General features: G+C 39.0%; 1 protein-coding gene across 1 annotated transcript in view; it reads left to right on the forward strand.

Annotated features, from left to right (window-relative positions):
- LOC126272046 (thrombospondin type-1 domain-containing protein 4) overlaps positions 1-26,964 on the forward strand; it is a 2,052,781-nt gene that overhangs the window by 2,012,747 nt on the left and 13,070 nt on the right. The window contains exons 17-18 of the mRNA XM_049974560.1: positions 4,750-4,894; positions 18,052-18,183. Of these exons, the coding sequence (XP_049830517.1) occupies positions 4,750-4,894; positions 18,052-18,183 (277 nt within the window). The remainder of the gene's footprint in view (positions 1-4,749; positions 4,895-18,051; positions 18,184-26,964) is intronic.

Raw genomic sequence — 26,964 nt, forward strand, 5'->3', positions numbered from 1 at the left:
GGATACTCTACCTGTGCTGCTAGAACATGTGCCTTTACAAGTACGACACAACATGTGGTTCATGCACGATGGAGCTCCTGCACATTTCAGTCGAAGTGTTCGTAAGTTTCTCAACAACAGATTCAGTGACCAATGGATTGGTACAGGCGGATCAATTCCATGGCCTCAACCCTCTTGACTTTCATTCAAGGGAGCATTTGAAAGCTCTTGTCTACGCAACCTCGGTACCAAATGTAGAGACTCTTCTTGCTCGTATTGTGGACGGCTGTGATACAATATGCCATTCTCCAGGGCTGCATCAGCACATCAGGGACTCCATGCGATGGAGGGTGGATGCATGTATCCTCACTAATGGAGGACATCTTGAACATTTCCTGTAACAAAGTGTTTGAAGTCACGCTGGTACGTTCTGTTGCTGTGTGTTTCCATGATTAATGTGATTTGAAGAGAAGTAATAAAATGAGCTCTAACATGGAAAGTAAGCGTTTCCGGACACATGTCCACATAACATATTTTCTTTCTTTGTGTGTGAGTAATGTTTCCTGAAAGTTTGGCCGTACCTTTTTGTAACACACTGTATAAATCATTTTATTCAGAAAAATTGCAAATTTTATAACGAGATAAAAATTTTAAAATCTGAAAAAAAATTCTGTTCTAACTCCCCTTAAGTGTCAGCAGAATGTACACAAAGAGGGAACTGCTCCTTATCAATCATTTCTGTCATTGAATCTACCATAATTCTATAAAATGGGGAATTTTTATTTCATGCATAGTGTAACATGCAAGCCATTGTTTCCAGTTATCATTTTGTATTGATGGCACCAACCAAGTATCACGGCATTTCAGCCAGAACTTCAGTTGTGGCAAATCATTCTTCGTCTCATCAATAGGGTCATGAGGTTTCCAATGTTCTTTTCATAGCCTCTCAGAGCATTTACATTCATACCCAGGAATATAGGTGAACTAATTAATACTAGTAAAGTGTTCACTTCTCCTGATTGCTAGCAGATGTTGCACAAGTTGGCCAATTGTAGGAGTGCTATTCTTACATTGCTGAATAATTGCTGCAGACTCTTGTTGAAAAAGTCTCTGCTTGTGTATTTTTTTTTCCAGTTTCAGAAAACTTCTTCACAAAAAGCCATATTCTTCTATGACCTTCTATTGCTCACAGTGTGTGTAGCTGTAGCGCAGTCATATCAGAGGACGGTGTCATTATTTTCTTTGTGATAAAACCACAGATAAGACAAAAACTATTCCAGTCTACAAGATCTGCCATTTTTTTACACAAACACTCTTTTATTTGTAATGTAGCTATGGATAAGAGACAAACCATTTCAATTTACAAGAGTTCCCATTTATTTCCAGAAACTTATGACAGAACAGGACAGAATCTAATTGGAGTTAAATGTTTAATATTATTTGGCAGATACTAGCTTCAACAATGTGACAGTTTGATTCAGTTAAAAGTGAAAAATGCTGCCAACGAAAATACTAATTGCATATTCAGATGTACAAAATAATTTTTTATTGCTCTCTGTCTGTAGATCATGCCAATCTCTAAGTGAACTCAACGAGGGGGGAGAGACACAGTATCTCACCCCTCTCCTCATGGCCACTTAATCAGTGTGCAATGTTGCAAGGGTTTGACTGTGCTCTCAAACTAGTGGAAACTCTTGTCCATTCATCACAATTTTTCGTACAGTACATTAATGAATCATATCTAATCAGTCTTGCATGATACCAAATAAACATTGAAAACTGGAGCAGTTTGCTTTCATTAGTTTTAAGTGTTTTTGTGAATGCAGGTATGATTAACTGCTTAATATCTGCCTCTGTTTGCTGCAAGTTGCATTCAAGTTGGTAGTGACAGTCTTGAAAATGAACTCTAAAAGAAAAAATATTGCTGTTGTCATTTTATTTCCAATCACCAGCATCATTTCCTGAGTCAGTTATCTCTTATCTCATTCACTTGAGAATAAGTGCAACGGTACTTTGTTTTTCTCTTCATTTGTTTTATGTGTAAGGGATGTCTTCCATTGTTTAACTTTGTATTACAGCTTAAGCAGGATCCATTGCTAAAGCAATAGTGTGAAGTTCACAAGTAAATTTCATAAAAGGATATGCATTTATTCATGGAAATTTTACTACTGCATACTTTGTGTGATAAGGTATATTGTACACTGATGTAACAAAATCATGTCAGACTCCCTTCTGCTCAGCATAATGCAGCATCTCGATGTGACTTGGATTCAACAAGTCGTTGGAAGTCCCCTGCTGAAATTTGAGTCATCCTGCCTCTTTAGCCATCCATGATTGCAAAATTGTTGCCACGGTGTTATGCATGAACTGACCTCTTGATTATATACCATAAATATTTGATGTGATTCATGTCAGGTGATGTGGTTGGCCAGGTCAATCGCTTGAATTGTCTAATATGTTATTCCAACAAGTCACAAACTATTGTGGCATGGTGACATGACCTTGTTGTTAATGTGAAGTGCAAGTAGCTGAACATAACTGTTTCCAGCCAATGATCAGTTCAGTTGGACCAGAGAATCCAGTCTGTTCCATTTTAATACATTACACATCATTATGGAGACACCACCAGCTTGCACAGTGCCTTGTTGACAACCTGGGTACTTGGCTTCATGGGGTCTGTGCCACACTTGAAACCTACCGTCAGCTCTTACCGGCTAAAATCAGGACTCACCTGACTAGGCTGCAGTTTTCCAGTTGTCAAGGGTCCAACTGATATGGTCACGAGCCCAGGAGAGATGCTGCTGGTGATGTTGCTCTGTTAGCAAAGCCTCTTGCGTCAGTCAATTTCTGCCATAGCCCATTAATGCCAAATTTTGGTGCACTGTCCTAACAGATAGGTTCATTGTACATCCCACATTCATTTCTGTGGTTATTTGAAGCAGTGTTGCTTGTCTGTTAGCTGATAACTCCTTGCAAACACTGCTGCTCTCAACTGTTAGGTGAAGGCTGTCACTGACTGTGTTGTCCATGATGAGAGGTAATGCCAGAAATTAGGTATTCTCAGCACGCTCTTGACACTGTGTATCTCAGAATATTGAAGACCCTAATGATTTCTGAAATGCAATCGCTCGTGTGTCTAGCAGCAGCTACCATTCTGTGTTCAAAACCTGTCAGTTCCCGCCATGTGGCTGTCAGAAACCTTTTCATGTGAATCGCCTGAGTGAAAATCACAGCTCTGCCATTTCACTGCCCTTTCATACCTCATGTACATGATACTACCACCATCTGAAAATGTGCATATCACTTTCCCCTGACTTTTCTCAGCTCGGTGTATACTGATGATACATGCTAAGATCTCTCTGTACTCCACAGTTCAAAGCTCCAAACAACTGCTAATCCAGCTATTTACCACCACCGTAATATCTAGTTTATTTGCTATTATTGTGAAACTGATTATCACTTGAATTTTATGTATTCTTTCATAATATTTGTATAGTATTCTTTAGAAACAGCTCATTTAAAAAGAATTGTAAGGAAGTAGTAGGAATAACAGTAGTTAATATCTGTGGATTGCTTAAGCAAAGATATTGGACATATGATGGTATTACTGTTTCAGAAAAATAGAAATTATATAAGCAGGTATTTACTTACTGCAGGTCTACTTTTGACAAGGAAGGCATTACAACTTGAACCATCCAGGCTTTTGCCTGAAGTAATTTATGTAAATGACAGAGATTAAGGCCTCCACCGTGCTAAATACTGTTTAAAAATCCTCTCACAATGTGTTTAAACAAGTGCAATCTGATTCAGTGTTCCAAGTGTACATTACTGTGTTAATTATACATATTTGCAAAGAAGTTATTACATAATATATAATGCTAGTAATTTTTAATTTGTAATGTTTAATCATCTTTCAACACAAATCACTGCATATATTATGCACATATTACTTTGTAGTGTACAGTGCTGGTGCTACTCTGTCACCAAAACACCAGTCATTGCACACATTAAACACACAAACTACTGGCTGGCAAAAGGCCTATGGTGATGATATTTGGTTTCCATTTTGGTACCACAACTTCCTATTTAGCATACCTGAAATGTTGAGCCAGCATCCTTCCATAATGAGTGAGATGTTAAGCTCAGAAAGAGAATAAGGTGCTAGTATTATCCACTGCAGAACTTTAGTGTAATGTTTTCCAGAAAAAGAATTTAAAAAATCTGCTGAGTCGTATCTACAGCTTTCTGCTTATCAGGCTACAAATTCTAAATTTACCTTTCTGGTGCTACGTATCAGTGTCATTTGTCACATAAAGCACAGCATGCAAGATGCAACACTAAGGAACTGAGAAAGAAATCAGTGTGTCACCTATGACAAAGAGAGTGTTATTACTGTAGAATCGGATCAAAGCAGGAGAGAGTAATAAGGAGGAGGAGATTATTTCTGTAAAAAAGGAGCAAAGTATGTGACAGCAATAATTAGAAGGAGAACAATACATTACATGGAAAAACCAGAACAAAATCATGAGAATGAAAATAAAAATGAAATTAGCTTACCATCAGTTTGTTATGTCTGTTCTCGTTAAGTAGAAATGACAAACATCTCATTGCAAGAATTTTTGACGTAACTGAGCACTATCTCACTTAGCGTATAACACAAACTTTACTTTCAGCGTTGTACAACTTTCAGTTCTCCTTTAAAAGTCTTCCGTTAACTATATGTTTCTTACAGAAACTCTTGTGAATAATATTTCTTTCTCTCTTTTTCAGTGTTCCAGAACATGTGGCACTGGTGAACAAAGTCGTGAAGTACATTGCCTCGATGAAAAGCAGAAGTTGGCAAATAACTGTCCGGAGGAACTTCGACCACCTGCACGAAGAACATGCAATACACATGAATGTGGGACACAGGCTGGTATGTAATGTATTAAAAATTCAAAAATTTATTAGTAACAAATTACTCCTTTTTGTTTCAGGCATAAGAAAAGCTTTCATTGATTGCAATATTGTATATTCTATAATTATTGTTCCACAATTGATATCACTATTATCTAATAATTCCATGTAAAAATAAACTGTATCACAAAACACACACACACAGGATGAGGGTGGAGGAGGAAATCAACCAAGTGGTTCTCATAGGAATTATCCTGGCAAGGAAATGGAGGGGAGATGTAAGGCACAGGAAAATAGTAAGTAAAGTGTCTGATCACACTACAGCCTACATAAGAGAAATGGCAAAAGATGAAAAAATTTAGGTTAGCATACACAAGAAACAAAGGACAGTAAACGTATGAATTTATTGTGATGGGTGGATCAGTGGCTCATGTGGGAGAACAGGTATTTGGGAAGATTCAGACAGAAAATGGAAAATTAGGAACAGTGAGTGTTCAGCATGGGAATGTTGCATAGCCACAGAATGTGTAGCAGAGAGAGTTCAAATGGCACAGTACAGAAAAGTGAGTTTTGTAAGGAGACATCCAAGTTGGTTGTGAAGCAGATTCCAAAGTTCAGCCTCATGTCCACACAGGAAGTTGTACACTGTTTGAAACAATGTTGGTGTTTGACACAGTTGCTTTCAACTATGTTTTTGGCATTAATGATGCAGATTGTGCAGCTGACATAGCAAGAGGGCAGATTAGAGTGTAATCTCCTACCTAGGCTGAGGACATTGGAGGCAAAGCTCCAACTCAGAATGGGCAATGATGAAGAAGGAAATTCTCTCTCTCTCTCTTTGAAAGAACCATCCTACATTCTTCTCATTGCAAACGAAGGTAAATTAAATCTGGATTGTGGAACTGTGATTTGAAATGCATTCCCTCTTAAATGTCAGTCCAGTGTTTCAGTCACTGCCCCACCTTGTGAAATAGCAGATTTATAGCTGTTTACAACTTTTTCTATGTACATATATGCTACTCAGTGCTGTCTTTAAGTGATGAGTATTTTTTTCCTCATTCAGTTTTCTGTGTTCTGTCAAGGGCTTTCCATTATCATATTTTAAATTACATTAGTTTCTCTGAAGACTACTTTTATTTGTAAAACTGTGTTACTGTTAGGTACACAACAATAATCTGAGATCATCTCCAATGAAGAAGTAAAAGGTAACCAGTCACCAAAAGAAGGGAAGAAGCATCGCACAAAAAATATAACAAAAAAGTACATTAATAAAAAAAAAGCATGATTTTACAATTTTGAATCATAACTGCTGTTATACAGGATTTTCAAAGTCATCACATCAGATGTCTAAGGGCGAGAGATCACATCATAACAACTTTTGTTAGTGACAAAATGTTCATTGATTCTTTCTGGTGATAATATGTGTCTTTTATTATTGGTTATGCCCCTGAGAGGCAGCAGAGTGTAAGTTCTCCAAGGCTTGCATGAGCAGTGTGTGTAGCCTCTGAGTGCTGTGTAACACAGGTCAGCTGAGTTCCTGATTCGGTTCTAAAATAACTTTCTCCACTTAGAGACTCTCATTCTTAAGGTTCTCCTGTTGAAAATTACCCTATTAATTTACTGCGGTAGGTAATGTACAGATGCAGCAAACATGATTGGTGGATCCTTGTAGTTCAGCAAAGTGTTGACGTCCTAGAGCAGGTGACAGCAGTAAAAAGATGACTTGTGCTCAGAAGCATTAGTCAACATTTTGTCCCTAACAGAAGTTGTTCCCTGTTATGTGCTCTGATGCAAAGATTTTGAATCACCTTGTATAGCTGTCCATGTTCCTTTCCTTTCTTTCTCTTAGAAGTATTAATAGTAGTTCTACTAGGGAAAATTTGTTCTCTGTGAGTATAAATCAGTTTCTCAGTGTTCATTGGACCACAGGTGCAAAGTAATATTAGAGCTTACACCTGGATTTTCATTTTTCAGAGTATCTGCAAGGTAAACATAAGACATGAAACAGTCCAGAGCCAGATTTAAGACAAACTGAATATAGAATAAATTAATAGTGCAACAACTGGTGCTGACACATATATCAAAGAGGTAACAAATTTTGTCAAATTACCTTACGGACTAGTGGGTAGGAGTGACGTAAGACCTAACAAAAGATTGGCAGACAATTTGTGAATATAAAAAAGGCTTAAAAGAGAAAAATAGTAAATAGTGTGTGTACCAGCTACCACCTTCTGGAGCCTCTTATGTGTTGGAAAGAAATGGACATGCATTTATATAAATTGGAACATAACATATCTCTTCAGTTATTTACTCCTACTACAAGAAATTTTCTGTCTGCACTATGCACAACAGAAACAAATGGTGTCATCTCACACTATAGGCAGTAATGCAAGAGTAGGTCCGAAAATAAAGCATGATTCTTCATTAGTTGTACATGATGCCAGCAGTGGCAGTCAGGTTTAAGTTGGATTTTTAAAGAATAGCAATATGTTACTCCCTAACAATTTTTTCCTCAAGGAGAAAAATAGAAAACGGGTTTGGTGAGGGGCAAATACAACTAAAAGTGAAACTGAATTGATTAAACTAAACAATAAAGAAACTGAACAAGTTGTGATGGTCCTTTTACTTTTGAATTGCAAGTGTACATATACTCATAAGACCCATGGTAAAAATAAATACAAAGCCGGAAAGAAACAGGCTTGAGATATAATTCAGAAATTATGATTTCAGGAAATGCATATATAAATAGGGAAATATATCAGACTGAATTAAGCAACAAGTTCTGCACCTTAGAAGATTAAAGATTTAAAAACCTAGATAAGAGGAGCAATTGTTTAACAAAAATAGTTCACAACACAATAAGCTGTCATAAATCAAAAAAGAGAAAATCTTATACAGAAGAAGGCTGTTATTAAAAAGAGATGAGATATTCAAGCAAACAGCAATATGAGATGGATAGAATATCTAGATATTGAACAAAACTCTTCATCAGTATTTGTGAGAGGATGTGAAGAGATACAATGGACAGTAGGTAATGGAAGGCAAAAAAGGAACTTACGTTGGATATATGACACACCATGTCAGGTTGGATGGCAGGTGCACAGAAACCGACAAAACAAAGAGAAAGCATTCCCAGATTTCATTAACTGTTTGTATTATGCAAAGCACCAATCAAAAACGCAGATTGTTAGTAAGAAAAACAACGACATTTTGCAAGTAATACCAAAAGAAGTATACAGAACCATCCAGTTTGTTAAGAAAAAATGGGGAAGATGATGATGGTGCTCCAGTTGAAATGTTTAAAGCTGGAAACAAAATAATACAAAAGAAACATTCCAGACTGCTTATATAATGTAACCTCTAGAATATCCTGAGAAATTGTCGTCAGTGATTCTGGTTTCAGACACTGCAGAGGTAGAATGGAAGAAATCGACCCTGATAGAGGGCACCATGGCGGCTCCACTGTGACTGAACAGCGAGTATTTCACTGTCTCATGAGTGTGCCGGCTAGTCCACGTTCCTGAGGCAGTTGCATTGTGAACAGCCAGCCAGTTCAGTGCTCGAACTTGAAAACTATGGATTAATCTTCATTGTCCTAGAACTTTTGCATAACTGCCTGATCTCTCATCCAGTTTTTCTATCTGTTTGCTTATTGAATTTGTCCCTGTCTCATTCGCTAGGCACTGGACACTGACTCTGGTGCCACTAACAGCCTTTACATATGACCAGAATTTCTCTGGGTTCTGTGAAAGATCACTTGCAATATTCTGCTATGGTAGACTTTGAAGGCATCACACATTATTCTCTTGACAGCCAAATATTTTTCATTCAGCATCTCTCTATCTGTAGGCCCATGTTTTGTTTTACACCTATTATGCAGTAATCTCTGTTCATTTTGAAGTTTCATTACAATGATTGTATATCATGGAAGTTCTCTCCCATTATGAACTGTTCCACAGGGTACATGTATATCCAGTGTATGGTCAACTATTCTTTTAATCTTAAGCCACAGTTCCTCTACGTGCTCTTGACCTCTGCTGAAATTTTCAAGTTGCTCACTGAGATATGACATTACTGATTATTTTCATTTAGCTTACTGAATATATAATAATACCAGAGAAGGAAAGTTGCTACTTACCATATAGCAGAGATGCTGAGTCGCAATAGGCACAACAAAAAGATTCACACAATTCAAGCTTTCAGTCATTAACACCTTTGTCAGCAGTAGACACACACACACACACACACACACACACACACACACACACACACACACACACGCGCGCGCGCATGCAACTAGCACACACGTCTGCAGTCTCAGAGAACTGAAACCACACTGCGAGCAGCAGCACCAGTGCATGATGGGAGTAGTGACTGGGTGGGGGTAAGGAGGAGGCTGGGGCAGGGAGAGGGAGGGGTAGTATGGTGGGAGTGGCAGACAGTGAAGTGTTGCAGTTTAGATGGAGGGTAGGAGAGAAGGGGCAGAGGGGGCAGGGGGTAAGTAGTGGAAAGGAGAGAAATAAAAAGAAATTAAAGGACTGGGTGTAGTGGGGAAATGATGGGTGTGTAGTGCTGGGAGGGGGCTGGTTGCACGGACAGTGACTAACGAAGGTTGAGGGTCTTTGCTATCTGTTGTTTTGAACCGCCAGGATTACGTGGCTGAAAGACTTCGTCATTTGTCAGATACTTCCACCTACAATCTATGCCACAGTGATCCCATTCCAGTAATCCAGCAGGATTTCCAGTCACTACTCAAGTCCTTAGGCCCATCCCAGAACCTCTCCCCAGACTGTACTTACCCCTACCACTCCCCACACTCCCACCTTCTACATGCTTCCTAAAGTCATAAACCGAACCACCCAGGACGCCCCATTTTGGCCAGTTACTGTGCCCCCACTGAGAGAATCTCTGAAGATACCAACCACTTCCTTAACCAACTCTCCACAGTTCCTGTCCATTTACCATACGGTATCCTGCTCGTCACTATTCATGCCACCTCTCTGTACACTAACATTCCTAGTGCCCGTGGCTTTACTGCTATCGAACACTACCTTTCCAGATGCTCTATGGATTCCAAACCAACAACCCCCTTCCTAGTCTCCATGACCAACTATATCCTCACCCACAACTACTTCTCCTTTGAAGGCATTACCTAAAAACAAATCTGTGGTATGGCTATGGGCACTCTCATGGCACCATCCTATGCTAACCTATTCGTGGGCCGTCTAGAGGAATTCATCCTAAAAACCCAGAATTCTAAACCCCTCATCTGGTCCAGATTCATTGATGACATCTTTGCTATCTGGATTGAAGATGAGGACACCTTGTTCACATTCCTCCAGAACCTCAACAACTTCTCCCCCATTTGCTTCACCTGGTCCTACTCAACCCAACAAGCCACCTTCCTAGATGTTGACTTCCACCTCATAGATGGCTACATCAGTACCTCCATCCATATCATACTTACTAATCACCAGCAATACCTCCACTTCGACAGCTGCTACCCATACTGTAGCAAGAAGTCCCTTCCATACAGCCTAGCCACCCATGGTCATCGCATCCGCAGTGACAAGCAGTCCCTCTCAAAATATACAGAGGGTCTCACTGAAGCCTTCACTGACTGTAATTATCCTCCCATCCTTGTACGAAAACAAATCTCCCATGCCTTATCTTTCCAGTCTTCCACTTCCTCCCCAAAGTCCCACAGCCCAGCCACAGAGGAGCATTCCCCTAGTAACTCAGTACCATCGAGGACTGGCGCAACTGAATTATATTCTCCTCCAGGGTTTCGATTACCTCTCGTTGTGCCCTGAAATGAGAAATGTCCTGCCCACTATCCTTCTCCTGTCCACTATCCTTTCCACTCCTCCTACCATGGTATTCTGCCGTCCATCGAACCTACACAATATACTCATCCATCCTTACACAACCCCTGCTCCCAATCCCTTACCTCATGGCTCATACCTCTGTAATAGACCTAGGTGCAAGACCTGTCCTACCACCACTTACTCCAGTCCAGTCACTTACATCACCTATCCCATCCCCTGTGAAACCAGTCATGTGATTTACAAGCTAAGCTGCAACCATTGTGCTGCATTCTATGTAGGCATGACAACCAACAAGCTGTCTGTCTGCATGAATGGCCACTGACAAACTGTGGCCAAAAAAACAAGTGGACCACTGTGTTGCTGAACACACTGCAGAACAAGATACCCCTCATCTCAATGACTGCTTCACAGTCTGTGCCGTATGGGTCATTCCCACCAACACCAGCTTTTCTGAATTGCGCAGGTGGGAACTTTCCCTGCAATACATCCTACGTTCCTGTAACCCTCCTGGCCTCAACCTTCGTTAGTCACTGTCCTCACCCATCCAGCGCCCTCCATGTTCCCATTCCAGCACTACACAGGTGTCATTCACCACCACACCCAGTCTTTTAATTTCTTTTTATTTCTCTCCTTTCTGCTACTTACCCTTCCCCCCCCCCCCCCTCCACTCCTTCTCTCCTGCCCTCCGTCTAAACTGTGACACTTCACTGTCTGCCACTTCTAACATACTATCCCTCCCCCTCCCTGCCCCAGCCTCCTCCTTACCCCCATTCAGTCGCCACTCCCATCATGCACTGGTGCAGCTGCTCGCAGTGTGGTTTCAGTTCTCTGAGACTGCAGACGTGTGTGCTAGTTGCGTTTGTGTGTGTGTGTGTGTGTGTGTGTGTGTGTGTGTGTATGTGTGTGTGTGTGTGCGTGCGTGCGTGCGTGCGTGTGTGTGTGTATGTGTGTGTGTGACTACTGCTGACAAAGGCCTTAATGACTGAAAACTTTAATTGTGTGAATCTTTTTGTTGTGCCTATCACGACTCAGCATCTCCGCTATACAGTGATTAGCAACTTTCCTTCTCTGTTATTGTTACATTCCATCCTGGATTTTCCATTGTTTGCTTTTTACTGAATCTATATGTCTTTCTGCTTGTTTTAGTTGTCCTTTGTAATTTGGTAATCATTGTTGCCACAACTGTGTCATGGTCACTGATACCAGTTTCAGTGTGGACATCCTCAAAGAAGTCGGGTCTGTGTGTTGTCATTAGATCCAATATATTTCCATCATGAATAGGGTTCGCAACTTTCTGTTCTAGATAGTTTTCAGAGAAGGAATTTAGTAGAGTTTCACAGGAGTCTTATCACGCCCACCACTAACAAAACTGTGTTTTCCCTGTTAATTGTTGGATGATTAAAGTCTACTCCAGTGGTTACAGTATGATTGGGGAATTTACGTACAGGTGAACTGGGGTTTTCCTTGAAATTTTTGGTTACATCAGGAGATGAGTCTGGTGGGTGATAGAAGGATCTAATTATCAGTTCATGCCCACTCCTGATACTGAGTCTTGCCAAAACAGTCTCACATGTAGCTTCAGTTTTTATCTCGGTGGATTGGAGTTTTTGGTCTACTGCGACAAATACACCACCTCCATTTCCAATTTACCTATCCTTCTGATATATACTTAAATTTTCCCCAAAAATCTCACTGCTGTTAATTTCAGGTTTCACAAGGTTTCTGTACCTAGTATTATGTGAGCTTCACTGATTTTCATGAGCACTTCAAACTCTGGCACTTTGTTGTGAATGCTTTGGCAGTTTATCAGTAAGATTTTAATACTCTAACCTGTGGAAGGCATTTTTTTATACTTCTGGGTTTCCTACAGCTATTGTCTATTGCTGTATTGGATGGAGAGACACCTAAAAAACCTGTGTGTGCACTGCGCACACAGTGAGCTATCTGAGTAGTAGCCTTTGATGTATAGTGCACACCTGACCTATTAGGGGGACCATACAGTTCTCAACCCTGTGGCTTGCACGAAACTTTCAAAGTCTCTGGTTCAGTCCTTCAACTCAACTCAGAACTAAAGGGCCACGATCAGTTCTGCGGACAATACTGCAAATTGTGAGCTTCGTTGAAACTCTACACACAGGGCTGGTCTTCTCAGTCTTCTCTGCCAGTCACTGGAATGACCCAAGAATGACTTCAGAACCCAGACAAAAGACATCATTTGTTCCAATGTATGCCACAACCTGCAGTTGGTTGCAACCTGTTCCCTCAACGGCTGCTGTAATAGCCTCTTCAACATGTTGAACGAGGCCCCTGGCATATACACTGAATACACCTCGTATCCTTTCCTGTCCCTTGCTGCCATTTCCCTAAGGGGTACCATTATTTGCCATAATGTGTGAACTACCGATGATTACTGGACTGCTACCCTTTTGCGTTTGCCACCTACTGACACTGGACAGAAAAGATTTCCCCACAACAGGTGAATTGAGTCTCACAGGCACAGCTTCAGTATCAGTGAAAGACAGCACCTCGAACTCATTGGCAAGGGCAATCAGTACAGCACCCTGAGCCCACCCTGGTCCCTGTCCACCCTGTAAAAGCACCTAGATCAACCACGGGCATGCCACTTGCAGTCAAGTGGACAGGTAATGACAGATCTTGTACTTTCTGCAGAGGAGACAGGATCCAGAGGATAGGATAGTACTTGAGGTACCTCCGGTAAAAGGAACACAGTTACATGACTCCCAGGAGCTCTTCCAACACACCGATTTGCAGCAGCTGTCTATCATTTGACAGGTCAATTTCCAGCTGCTTATGAATATCAAGCATCCACAGTGGGGCCGCATTTTGACTGATGCAATGTATTACAAGGCAGTGAACAAAGGTCTTTAAATTAAACCTGCAGATTATCTTTTAATCTGTAGAGCTAAGTTGATAATTCCCTATAAGAATTGAAGCAAATACACAAAACAAGATTTCTGTTAAGGTGATACAAAAATCTGTGGTAAAAATTGCTATGGTAGTTTCCTAAAGTGTTTTGATGTTAATTATAGTTGTTAGCAAACTCAGAAACTGAGTAATTTATAACAAATGCAGATAATATATAGGGCTACTTCTAGGGAAAACAAGATGTAACACAAAATGTTAGTTAGAAAATCTGCTACAGTAACTAAATCACATAATTATGAATTTACTGAAAATGAAACTGGTATTGACAAGAAATTTGAGAGGACAATAGATTAACTAAAGAAGTTACTGCTTTGCAAGACGCAAGAAAAGACCAAGGTGACAGTCTCATGGAAGGAGGTATATAACTAGATAACATTAGAAAACATGTTGGAGCAACATGAATCTTAAAACTGAAGGCTCTAAGTCATGGGATTGTGTAGAGGAGCCCTACTTCTAGCAGAGGTCAAATGGCTGATGGTGTTGGTGATGGTGATGATGAGGATGAGGATGTACTGCTTATCTGTCTAGAAAATCTACGATGATATTTGTGCCCTAAGAATGTTGTGTAACTGCTTCTAGCACTGTATTTATTTTAATATTATTTACTGATACCAGATTTCAGGTTTCCTGTAGACATTTAAAAATTTGCCTATAGCTTTCTCTGTATTTACTTTCTCAAGGTAAAAAAAATTATAGTTCTGCCTATTTGCTATGCACATTTTCAAATCTTACATCTTCCTCAAGCTGACAAGTAGACTTTTTTTGCCAGTATTGATTAATTGGAAACTCAGTTTCTTATAAAAGATTGTTGCTATTTGAAGTGAACCACTTGAGTACCTGTTTTCAAACTGTCTTCAGTTTGTCTTACTACTAAGTACATATCTTATCTTTTGGAACCATTAGTTACTTCCTCAAGAAGAAACTGGGATAAGTTGTGAAAGATTAAAAAGGAGAGGTATGTACTTCAAAATATAAGCTTCCAACTTGCCACTTTCATCTCTCAGATGATTTTTCTGAAATAAATTTGTTTATGGTAGAAGTAGCACATCGTGGGCTAGCTGCTCTATATCAGGCCTGCATCTATAATACACTGAGAATAAAGAAACATAGTGTACACAGTCTTTAACTGCAATGTAATTTTGGGGCATGTGACATTATTGATAGTGATCCATTCATCTGATAGAGACATTAACCTTGGCATCCTCTTAGTATTATTCAAGTGGGGTAGGCTGTGGAACAGGAAGAAGCCTTAATATCTGGTTCAATGGGACGTACCCTCTGCCATGCACCTAACGGTGGTTTGCAGAGTATAGATGTAGTTGTAGATGTGTATGGTCAGGTGACATATGGATGGAGTGATGAGCGGGTCACTCTCAACAGTGTCTCGTACCCCCACTTTATGCCATGTTGTGAAGCATGGGATTTAATCCAGGACATTAGCACAAGCACTGGTGATCAGGAATTTTATAGCATCACCTCTCCTCCCTTGGCTGGCCAAATACTGGCAGTTAAAATTTCTGCACAGCCAGGATTTGAACCAGCGTACCTCAGAGACAAGCATCACTGCACAGGTATACATTAGCTGGTTACCAGCAGGTAGACTTTGTCGATAGTAACTGAATAATAGTGCTTCATCATGATTGTATTTTGCTTATAGGTATCATTCTTTTCTTACTTGAATGTAATAAGGCTTTGTTTTAGCACATTAATGAATATCCTAGGAGAAAGACAAATATTGTTTTTGTGAATAGACAGGAACATTAACAGTGTAGATCAATTTTCAGTTTTACGTTTCTGTAACTGAGAATCCACCTGTAGTATGTGTGTCAAACAAACATCTCTGCATCTTCCTACACTGTGGCCCAACTGCAGTGTGTGACTGAAATGAATGGAAATGTATCTGGGTGATACATATGTACATACTCTTTGGAAGAGAATGAGATTTAATTTTGATCTGTTAACATTCATCAAATCTTGTATTGCCGCTCTGCTGATCAAGATGCCTTGCTTATGTTGACTGGTAGGTGTCTTTCACCCTATGGAAAAATTTTGCATTGCTATCTTTTTTTCATTCCATACATCTTTACAACCAAAACACACTGAGTTACCACTACATTTTGTTTACAGGACATTAAAATTATCCTTCTTCTAGTTTAATTGGAAAGAAAGTGATTTGGATCACATATAAATAAATAATTTGTTAATTTAATACTTTTTTGTAATAATGGAGATCTTCTACAGTTTCTGTTGATCTCTTTACTGAGTCCATTACTGGTTTTGGCCTCTTTATGTTTGGCCATTTTCGAGTGGCTCTGAAAACTGCTATAAATATGATAGGTATATAAATATTGAATATACTGGAATATGGAAAACAAGGTTTATGTGTGTATACTTGAATGTAGAACGTACATTATGATGCAGAAAAGCAACATCCAAATGATAAAAGTGCAATTCAGGTCGGTTTAAAATGTTATGTGTCCAGTGGTATCATGAGATACATGGGCTGTATAATTCATTGCTTTGTAAATATTCCTTGGGTTTGTTGCATTGTTGTATTTATTCAGAGGAAAATATGGAAACACCATGAGAAATGCATGCTTGAACATGAATAAAGATGCTAGCTGAGCCTGCTGTTTGCACTATTTTATTTGACTGCAGACATTACCTTTGTAATGTTCTCAATGTGTTGTATGTCTCAGCCATTGTCAGAACAGTGTTCTGTGTGGTTGCGAGCACATTATGATGAAGATAAGAGAATTCAAATGTGGGCAAATTGTTGGTGCTCATTCGGTGGGTACCTCCGTAACCAAAGTAGCCGAAGTGTTTGGTATTTCAAGAGGCACCATATCAAAGATTTGTATTGCACACAGGGAGAGTAGAAGAGCAATCATCCACTAAGTCACAAAGTGGACAAAAGTGGGTGTCAAGTGATTGTGACAGATGGTCATTGAAGAGTGTTGTGATGAATTATAAGGGCTGCAGAAGTCACTACAAACCTGAATGTCATACTTGTGGAAGCTGTCAGCATGAAGGGAGCTCCAGAAGCAAGGATTGGCAGGGCAAGCTGGAATTCTAAAACCACTCAGTGATGCAAATGCCCTTACCAGGAAAAAGTGGTGCCGAAGCCATAAAACTTGGGCTGTGGAGCAGTGGAAGAAAGTCATTTGATCAGACAAATCTTGTTTCATGCAGTTTCCAACTTGTGACTATTTTATGTGCCAAGAGTGAAACAGGGAAGGGGTTCAGTGATGATTTGGGAAGCAATATATTGCTATTAATGAAACCCATGATTACTCTGCAGGTCTGTATTACTTCCAGATCCATCCCATGGTACAATGTTTGTTCCCCAATGGTGATGATGTCTTCCAAGAGGATAGGGCCCCTGTTCACATGATTGTGTGTTTCAGGACAGATTTTATGAGCATGGGGATGAATTGTTGCATCTCACCTGGCAACCACTGTCATCAGAGCTCAATATTATTGTGTCTTTGGTGGTCTACTTTGGAGTGAAGGATGTGTAATCACTATCCGTAACATCATCAGTATCTGAACTTGGCACTATTTTGCAGAAGAATGAAATAAGATTCCCTTTAAAGCCATACAGGACCTGTATCTATCCATTCCAGGACTACTGGAAACTGTTTTGAAACCCAACAGGTTTTATATACTATATTAGGCATGGTAATGCGTTGTGTTTTAGGTGTTTCCACATTTTTGCTCGCCTCTTATACATCTATAATATTTATGGCAGTTTTCAGATCCAATTGAAAATGACCTATTATAGAGGACAAATCTGGTAGTGGACTGGAGTGGTTTTTCATTAATTACACGACCAGTGACAGAAACAGCATGTGGAGAAACTAATAACGTTTTGTAATCTGCCGGGACTCATTGAACTTCAGTCTCAGATTCTGTATCCCTTGTCTTTGTACTTCTCTTTCTTGATTATTCTTGTACCTTCAAAATTAGAATCTCTTTTCTCTTGATATGTGTGTTTGTGTGTGTCTGTGTGTTAGTGCAGCATATATTTGTTGTTGGAACATTTGCAATGTTAAAATTATGCTAAATTTGAATGAAGTAGCAGCATTATCAACAACATGATTGTACAATGGTCTTAAACCAAAAGTTTATTTCTTACGTGTATTAGTTCTAAACCACTGGGTTTATCTCTTATGTATACCATTTCATCTTGGAACACACCTTGGGTTCTTCCAGAAAGTGTATTTGGATTTTGTACACTGCTTCTGCAGTCATATTTAATGACCTGTTTGCCTTCAAAATACAGGATATGACAAATCTACATTAGCCAAACATGGAGGAATGTTTTCTTCTATGTCTTCATGTCACACATGTACTTATTTTTAGTAATGGAAAATAATTATATTGAGAATTTATTCTACAGTGACATCTGGTGACACAGAAAAAAGAGGAAGCACACATCATATTAAGTCAAATGATAATCCAGTGCAGAACAATGGTGTAAATGACCAGGCTATTCCAGATAACAATGGTGCTGATGAAGTTCATCACAAAGGTATGCAATTTTTGCTTTTTAATGTTAATTTATGAATTGAAGCACACTTAAAAGTGACCATATAAAATTTGGTGCTGGTAAATAAGTCATTTTTTAGCTTTAAGTTATCTTAAGTAGACTATCGTAAACACACCTGCAAAGCAAAAACAGTCATATAAAAGTGTGCTTCAGGGGCACAAACAGAATGAAACCATCAAAAGATCCATTCTGCTATATAAGCAGCAAGTAGTTTCAGTGATTCCAGTTGAACAAAGTTTAAAGTGGAACAACAACTGAAAATGTAAATAGCTTTCTTCAAAATACTTTTCCAGTTTACAGTAGTTTCAAAATGGAGAAGCTACATACAGTAGCCCTAAATAGCAGTTTCAAAATTGACTTTGAACTATAGGATAAAATAATGAATAGTTCCAAAAGGCCCCTCAAGTTCTATTACAGCAGTTTATTTTCCAGAGGCCATTCAAAGCAACAGTATTAGAAACGAACACCTATATATTTCCGTGCAAGCTCTGATTTCCCTTATTTTATTATGATGGTCATTTCTCCCTATGAAGGTTGACATCAGCAAAATACTTTTACATTTGGATGAGAAAGTTGGTGACTGAAATTTTGTGAGAAGATCCTGCTGCAATGAGAACTGCCTTTGTTTTAATGATGTGCACTCCAAATCCTACGTCATATCCATGAAACTCTCTCCCCTATTTGTCAGTAATACAAAACATGCTGCCCTTCTTTGAACTTTCTCAATGTACTTCATTAATCGTGTCTGCTAAGGATCCCACCCGGTACAGCAGTACTCCAAAAGAGGATGGACTAGTGTAGTGTGAGCTTCTCTTTAGAAGATCTGTTGCTTCTTCTAAGTGGTTTGCTGATAAAACATAGTCTGTGGTTCAGCTTCCCCAAAACATTTTCTATATGTTTTCTTTTCCAATTTGAGTTGTTTTTAGTTGTAATTCCTAGGTATTTAGTTGAATTTACAGCCTTTAGATTAGACTGATTTGTTGTGTAACTGAAGTTTAATGGCCTTCCTGTAGCACTCATGTGGATGACTTAAAACTTATTGTTATTTAGGGTCAATTGCCAATTTCTGCAACATACAGATACCTTTTCTAAATCATTTTACAATTTTTTTGGTCTTCTGATGACTTTACTAAACCTTAAATAAGAGCATTATCCTAAGATGGCTGCTCAGATTGTCTCCTAAATTATTTATGTAGGTAAGAAATAGCAGAGGGCCTATAACATTACCTTGAGGAAACACCAGAAACCATTTCTGTTTTACTCAATGACTTTCCATCAGTTTCTACGAATAGTGACATCTATGACAGAAAATCATGAATGGAATTAAAGAATTTGTGAACAGATTTACGTTTAAAATTGGCTTTCTTAGAGTCAGTAGATATAAACATGATTATTGTTTCTGTGCTCCATTCGCGAAATGGAAATTTTTAATACTTTATGATGCAGATGGAATGTTGTTGTCAGCTGACATGTTGTACATCAACAAGAGTACTGTGTGATGATTTTGATGTACACATAGGGGACAGAAGTGCTAAGGAAAGAACTTCCTGAATTTGGTAAACGTTTATGGGCTCTTTGTAGCAAACAGACTTCTTACAAGAGGTGATGCCTGTCTGGGCACCTTTACCACAAACATAGATAGCTGGGATTAAAAAATAAATGTGGTTGATCCTCTGTCAACATAAGTTGGATACAGCTGAAGTCAAAATTAGGTGCCTTAGAGATTTATTGCATTGAACTGGAGTAGATAAGGCATTTCTACAAGACATTTCAACTGAAGGCTTCAACATACCAGGATACAAACACATTCTTAATCTATGTAGAGGGAACAAAACTGGAACTGACATTTTAATTTGTGATGGTATTCCATATCACAATATTCAACATCTTTTAAGCGGTAGAGGTATCAGTGTGAATATTAATGACGTTCAGATTTTATATTCCTATGTAAATCTTGGAGGACACTATTGTCAACATGGAGCAGCCTTTTTCTGTATGAATAATCTGGGATTACTCACCAATTGCACAGATAGGTTAATTATTGGCAGCATCATTTGAAGTAAGGATCAAATTCCAAATATGAGCATGTTCCCTGAACTAAAACACCTTGTTCATGGATTATGCCTAAGTTACACCTGGGAGCAACTACTTTATGTGGTTACATGTGCTGATGTGGCAAGAAGGTTAGACAGTCTCTGTGTTCCACCTGAGCTTGATAGCAAAATCATAAACTATGACATTGCCACTATTAATGTTTCTGATTACTGTGCCTACCATTGTTACACTAATTTATATTGGCAGGCTGTATACCATAGCAGAGGATATTGGAAGCTAAATATACATCTTCTCAATGACTTGATACCACAGAAATGGCAGCAGATACTTCAGTGTGAAGATAGGTGCCAGTGCTCTGGATTTGTGGTTCTGTTATACCAAACCAATAATACTATTATCAACCATTCATGACAATATTTATAGCAAAATCAGACAGTGGAATCTTATTGCCAATGTCTTTGAGAATTACAAAGTGGAAACGTTCTTAATGCTGACACTTAATGCAAAACTAAAAGATACAAATGCAAAAAATGAATATAAAATGACACCATTTGGAAGCCATTATTATCAGATCCAAAACTGAAAGACATGGCCAAAGATGAAAATGTGCCTCTCCACCATATTTTATATTCAGTACAATGGCACAATGCCATGATGATCAACAAAGTTGCTGTTGGATCTCAACAACTATTACAAACACCACATGAAATAATGTCTTATGTGCTTGCCTGCTTCTATGATATTTTCCAGTAAGCAACTATTGATGCTTAACTAAGGGAAAAAGTACTTTGGAAGATAGAAAACAACCTCATACCAGAAGACAGCTTTATGGGTGACACCAGCAGTTTTCAAAGTCCGGAGAGGAAAATCACTGTATACTGATGGGCTTTCCATTGAATTTTACCAACATTACTGGCGCATTTGTAGAGCTTCACTTCTGGACTTGGCAAATGACTTATCGCATACTGGCTGAATAGCCAAGGGACTGTCTAATACCCATAAAGGAAATCACAAAGAGGATAGGCCTACGGCAAATGAGACCTATCACACTCCTAAATGGTGACCTCCAAATCGGAAAGGTGTTTTGTAAAACTCTACTTAAATTTTCAGTTATTGTTCTGCTTTTATGGTTCTTTAAACTTTGAAACTTCTTGCTGGTGGCATAGCAGAAGTTTTGAAGAATGGGTCTTTCGATGTTTTCATTCTGTTTTGGGCTCTGAAGTGACTTTTATATGGCTGTTTGCACTCTACACCTGTGTATGAGGTAGTCTTCTTATGATCATTTGTTTGTTTAACCATCATGGATGAATTTTTCTGAGTAGAAAAGTGTACCATCTTTCCTTTCTTGTAACATACTTGTTACTAGCCTGTCTCGGTATTGTGAAGTTCTGTGTTTACCATTGGTTGCAAGAGTTTCCCACACTGTATTACTGCTGGTTTTGTGTGATTTTGTTTTGTTAATGTTCACTGAGTTTGTTGGTTCACTGTATGGTTTTGCTAGAGATTAACTTTTGATACCGGGTTGATTTGTGCTTTTTCACTGTATAGTTATGAATGAATGCCCTGGACATGTAGTTTGCTTTTTGATATTAGGTTGGAGGATTTTACAAAACTTATCAAGCATATACTACATTGTAAAAGCTTTCAACTGCCTTATTCATGAATACCTACTGCAGACTCTCCAGCAAATGGGTTATGGTGGTTGTTTGATCAACTTCACTGTGAAACTTATCACAAATGCCAGTCCATGAGGAAAGGGTGTCCTGTCTCAATGGCAATGTATGCCGTCACCAATGAACTGTTACTGGTATGTCAGACACAAGGTGAAATGATGTGTGTAAACTCATGACCAAAAGACATCGCAAAGTCAGCACATTTTCTCAGAACAGCAACAGGTGCGAAGCACAGGACAAAGAGTATGAATCTGTTAAACATCGAACAAGGCATCAAAGTTACTTACAGTGTGGACTGGTGCAAAATGAGCACTTTGTGTATGTCACTTGGCCTCTACCTCAACAGACTCCCAGCTCAGATAATTTACAACTGGAGAAATGTATTATACTTAATAAGAACCACCTTGAAATGTCATTCTAACTGGAAACTGGAGTTCCGTCATAAATTGAAAGCACCATAGACATATCATTAGCAAGTAAGGTATACTACATGGTGCAGATCCTTCCTATCCCACCTCCCTAGGCTAACGAATTACAATGAGGCTTTTGCTGGTTGTTATTGAGTGCCATTATATTTAAAAGTACAGTTTGATGAATTAATTCTAGCAGTTGCAAAAGGAGGCCTTAATCTTGTGAGCGTGCGACATTAAACACACTCCTAATTAACCACATACAAAAACAGATAGCAAAGTCTTAGTCTAATCCAAAATCTGATACCCAAATTTAAGCCAAGAAGTACCACACCACTGAGTAACCTAGCGAAATTAACATTTTATATCCTTACTTCTCGTAACACTACCATACATAAACAACAGGGTGGGCATACCAAAACTACTATACGTAAAACATTCTCATCGTGAAACACTTTGTTCCCATGCCAAAACTACTAATGAATGAGACATTTATAATATCCTAGCAGCAACAGTCCACTGTAAGCAATTCTGAGAAAAATGTCCTCAATTGAAGTGGAACATTATGTGGAGATATGTCCAAAACATTCATCTCACATTGGTCATAAAACCTGAATCATGCACTCTCATCAGTGACAAATCTCTGACCTATGAAAAACTCTGCAAAATACTCCATAGACAGGCTGAACCTGTGTTATATATGGTAATGTTGACATATTAATTCACTGGTTTACTTATCAGGTAGTATGTAGGATTCCCTCTATCAGAAAGTGACAGTGATCAAATGGGAAACTCTTGCAACCATAGGTATAGCTGAATTAATAACACTGAGAAACTCAGATACCTGAGGACAAAAAACAACACTGCAATCTAGGTGCTTGTGGATACTGCAGTATGTGTAATATGACACCTAGTAACAAAACACACTACAACTACACTACTGGAAATAAAAATTAGTGCACTCTTTTAGATGTTTCCAATTCACTCAAGATTTCTTGTGGGAACACTGCTTGTGGAGTACAAGAAATTATTGCATTTATAGATCAGCTGCACAAGCAATTCTGGGGTACCAGTTATTGACCCATGCTGAAACACACATATTAGTGTACAGTGTAGGCTTCACGGGAGGCAATGCGTGTGCTGACTTGACCATCCAGTTGATCGAACAGATGGTGGATACTGTCCTGAGATGTGTTATTCCATGCCTACTTGATTTGTTCACATAATTCTGTAAGAGTTGTTGGTTAACAAGTCACTGCTCATCCCAGCATATCTCACACATGCTTGTCTGGAGACAACTCCAGAGATCTTGCTGACCAGAGAAGTTGTTGCATGTCTTGCAGAGCATGTTGAGTTTCAGGTGCAGTGTGTGGTCAAACACTATCCTATTGGAACAAAACATCACATCCCTATTGCAAGACTGGCAAAAGAATGGGTCTAACGACAATCGCAGGCTGGAGTGGCCGAGCGGTTCTAGGCGCTACAGTCTGGAACCGCGTGACCACTACGGTCACAGGTTCAAATCCTGCCTCAGGCATGGATGTGTGTGATGTCCTTAGGTTAGTTAGGTTTAAGTAGTTCTAAGTTCTAGGAGATTGATGACCTCAGAAGTTAAGTATCATAGTGATCAGAGCCATTTTTTTCTAACGACAATGTACACATAGCAAGTGCTGTATAGTGTCCCCTCCAGAAATACCAAAGGTGAACGAGAGTTGTAGCTTATCACACCTCAGACCATAAGGCCTGAGGCCAGTGTGTATTGCATGAATGCACTCTATGAGACAGCACTCATCAGCTCTACATTGTACTTGCAAACGACCATCACTTGTGTGCAGGTGGAATCTGCTTACATCGCTGAAGACCACCGTGTACCATCCCATCTTCCAAGTGATTCTGTGATGGCACCAATCAAGCCATGCACCTTGATGCAGTGGTGTGAGGGGAAGATGGGCAAGAGGTGTGCATGCCCATAGTCCTACTGTTAATGAACAGTTGTGTTGATACACCTGGGTTCACAGTCCCTCTTACTTGTGCTGTGGTAGCTGTATACTATGATACTGCTGATCTTACAATATGATGCTCCTGGAGGGCATCTGTGCTGCGTGGATATCCACCTTTCCTACAGGTGTGTTAACATGACCACTAATACCAGCATAGTTGCACAACTGACGCAGCATGCAACTTGTATGGCAATTCTCCAAAAGGATCATTTTGCCACTTGGAAGGCGACAGTTTAATCCCTTTCAAACTTGCTCATTTGTCCATAGGGAGCATGAGTGCCTCTCTGTGGCATGATTGCGTGCTTGCTTCACACATTAACACCTCATTGAACCTTCTGGCTGTGAGCATTCCCTATTAAAGTGTAGACACAGGTTGTGATGTGGCAGCTGTGCCACTATGATGGACAATGTTGAAACCATTATCAGTACTTCTATTGTGCCTGAAGCGGCGTATGCTGTCATCTGATCAAAATTGACATCGTCCTACCAGGCGTACTAATTTTTTTCCGGCAGTGTATTTATCATATACTGAAAATCAACACCAAAAAATCACAAGGTATGCCAGATATACAGAAAGCTTCGTCATCATGCTAAAAATTATATTATAGACACAATACAACCAATGGCATGAGTACAATTACATACTTAAGTGATGACTCGAACACATGAAGTTAGTGAGTAGCTAAGATAGAAAAAATAAGACGACATGAAAATGCTGGTAGTAATTATACTGTAGCTCTAGCCTATAAAAGCAAAAAGTGCTGTTCACTATGGCAACAAAATGTGAAACTTATATAATGTACCAATAACAAAAGACATTTTTGTATGCTACCAAATGTGAATATGTGTATATTATTTTGAAAGGTAGGACATTTACTATTAATAACACTTTTGGGGGAAAAAAGTGCACAAATTTAGGAGCTACAAATGAAGATACTTATCAGTAATCAAATACATGGCATTCACATTACGAGTTCCACACAAGTGTTATCGCAAAGGGAAAAAAGTTGGCTGATATATTCCCACTGATACCTAAGAGACACATGGTATAATAAAAAAATAGACAAAAACTGCCAAATAATTTGTACACATTTGTACCATGTTGGACACTGAAAATAGCTAATCTAAAAAGGATTGTGGCAATCCTGATTGACCGTTCCAATGCAGCCACGCAGACTTTGCAACTAAACACTTGGCTTGACAGTAATTACTTACAGTCTAAAAGACCTTACAGGAAATAAGTAGAGGAAGCAAAGAAGAACAAAATGATATATTCTTAAGAGAAGCCAATAAGACATGCAAGGCAGCCTGTAATCTAGTGACCAAGCACAGGAAAAATAACACCTCCTCCTCAAAAGCTTGAAGCCCCAATGATTTTAACAGCTACTTTATTAAAGTGACAGAAAATACTGTAGGTGAAAGCCCAGATATGTGTTTGTATCTTGTTGCTATTGTAATTAATAAAACACAAAAAGGAAACCTGAAAGAAAGTGCAACCTAATGTCTTAATGAAAATAGTGAAAGCATATCAACCTTTAGAGTGCAAATATTTATAGGATGGTCTGCACCATCCTTAAGAAAATTATCACTGAAATATCTCATCCATTAACTACAGCAGTAAACAACTACTTAGCCACAGAAATCACAGACTTCTTGAAACTAGCTAGTACCAATTTACAAAAAGGGAGGCCCCCTTGCCAAGTGCCAAGTTACGCACCAATCTCAATCATGCCAGGCCTACCCGGATTAGTGAAATCTGTTTTTGAAAATCCAATTTGAAACTACTTTGAGTAAAACAGTCTGTTCTGCCATGCACAACATGGTTTTTGAAAGTGAAAGTCCACAATTACTACTGAAACTGTCTTTATTAACACAAAAGAAACTGAAATTTGGAGAGAGAGAGTCTGTGGCAGTCACAAAATGTGATCTCAGCAAAGCATTTGAGTGCATCCCCATAAGAGCTTACCCACAAAGTCAAAATGCTAATATTGTGAGAGGTACACACTAGTTATCCTTGAGCCCTACTTAGTAAACAGATGGCAGATTGTTTTGATCCAAGGAGCACCATTCCAGAACAGAAGTTCAAGCATGGCATGCCACAAGGTTCTATCAGAATGCCTCTCATTTTTGTGAATGACCTAAGCTAAGCTGGTCACACACTACAATTTGTCAATGACACTACTGTTATTGACAAAAGAAATAATTCTTCTCATGCAGTGCTGAAACTAAGTATGCTATTCACAATGCCAAGGAGTGGCTCATCTCAAACAAGATCAAAATAAATGAAGGAAAATAATATGTATGGCATTCTGCCCCAGCAAAGGCAAATGGATGGATCATGTGGAAACTGCAAAGTTGCTGTGCTTTGTAATCGATCACAAACTTTCACAGAATGGTTACACTGAGTATGTTTGCAAGATACTGGATACCTCCTGGGGAGACTGAAAATAGTAATTGCAGACCAATATCTATTAACCATATACCATGCACAGTCATGTACAATTCACTACCATAATGCCTATGGACTTCAACTGGGTCTCTTGAACTTTCTCCAAATTTAGCACTTATTGATGAAATACAGGGGCTATTGAGAAAGCAACAGATGTTGCAGTGGTGGGCAGGGCT

This window comes from Schistocerca gregaria, chromosome 5, assembly GCF_023897955.1.
Source record: "Schistocerca gregaria isolate iqSchGreg1 chromosome 5, iqSchGreg1.2, whole genome shotgun sequence".
Lineage (NCBI taxonomy): Eukaryota > Metazoa > Arthropoda > Insecta > Orthoptera > Acrididae > Schistocerca > Schistocerca gregaria.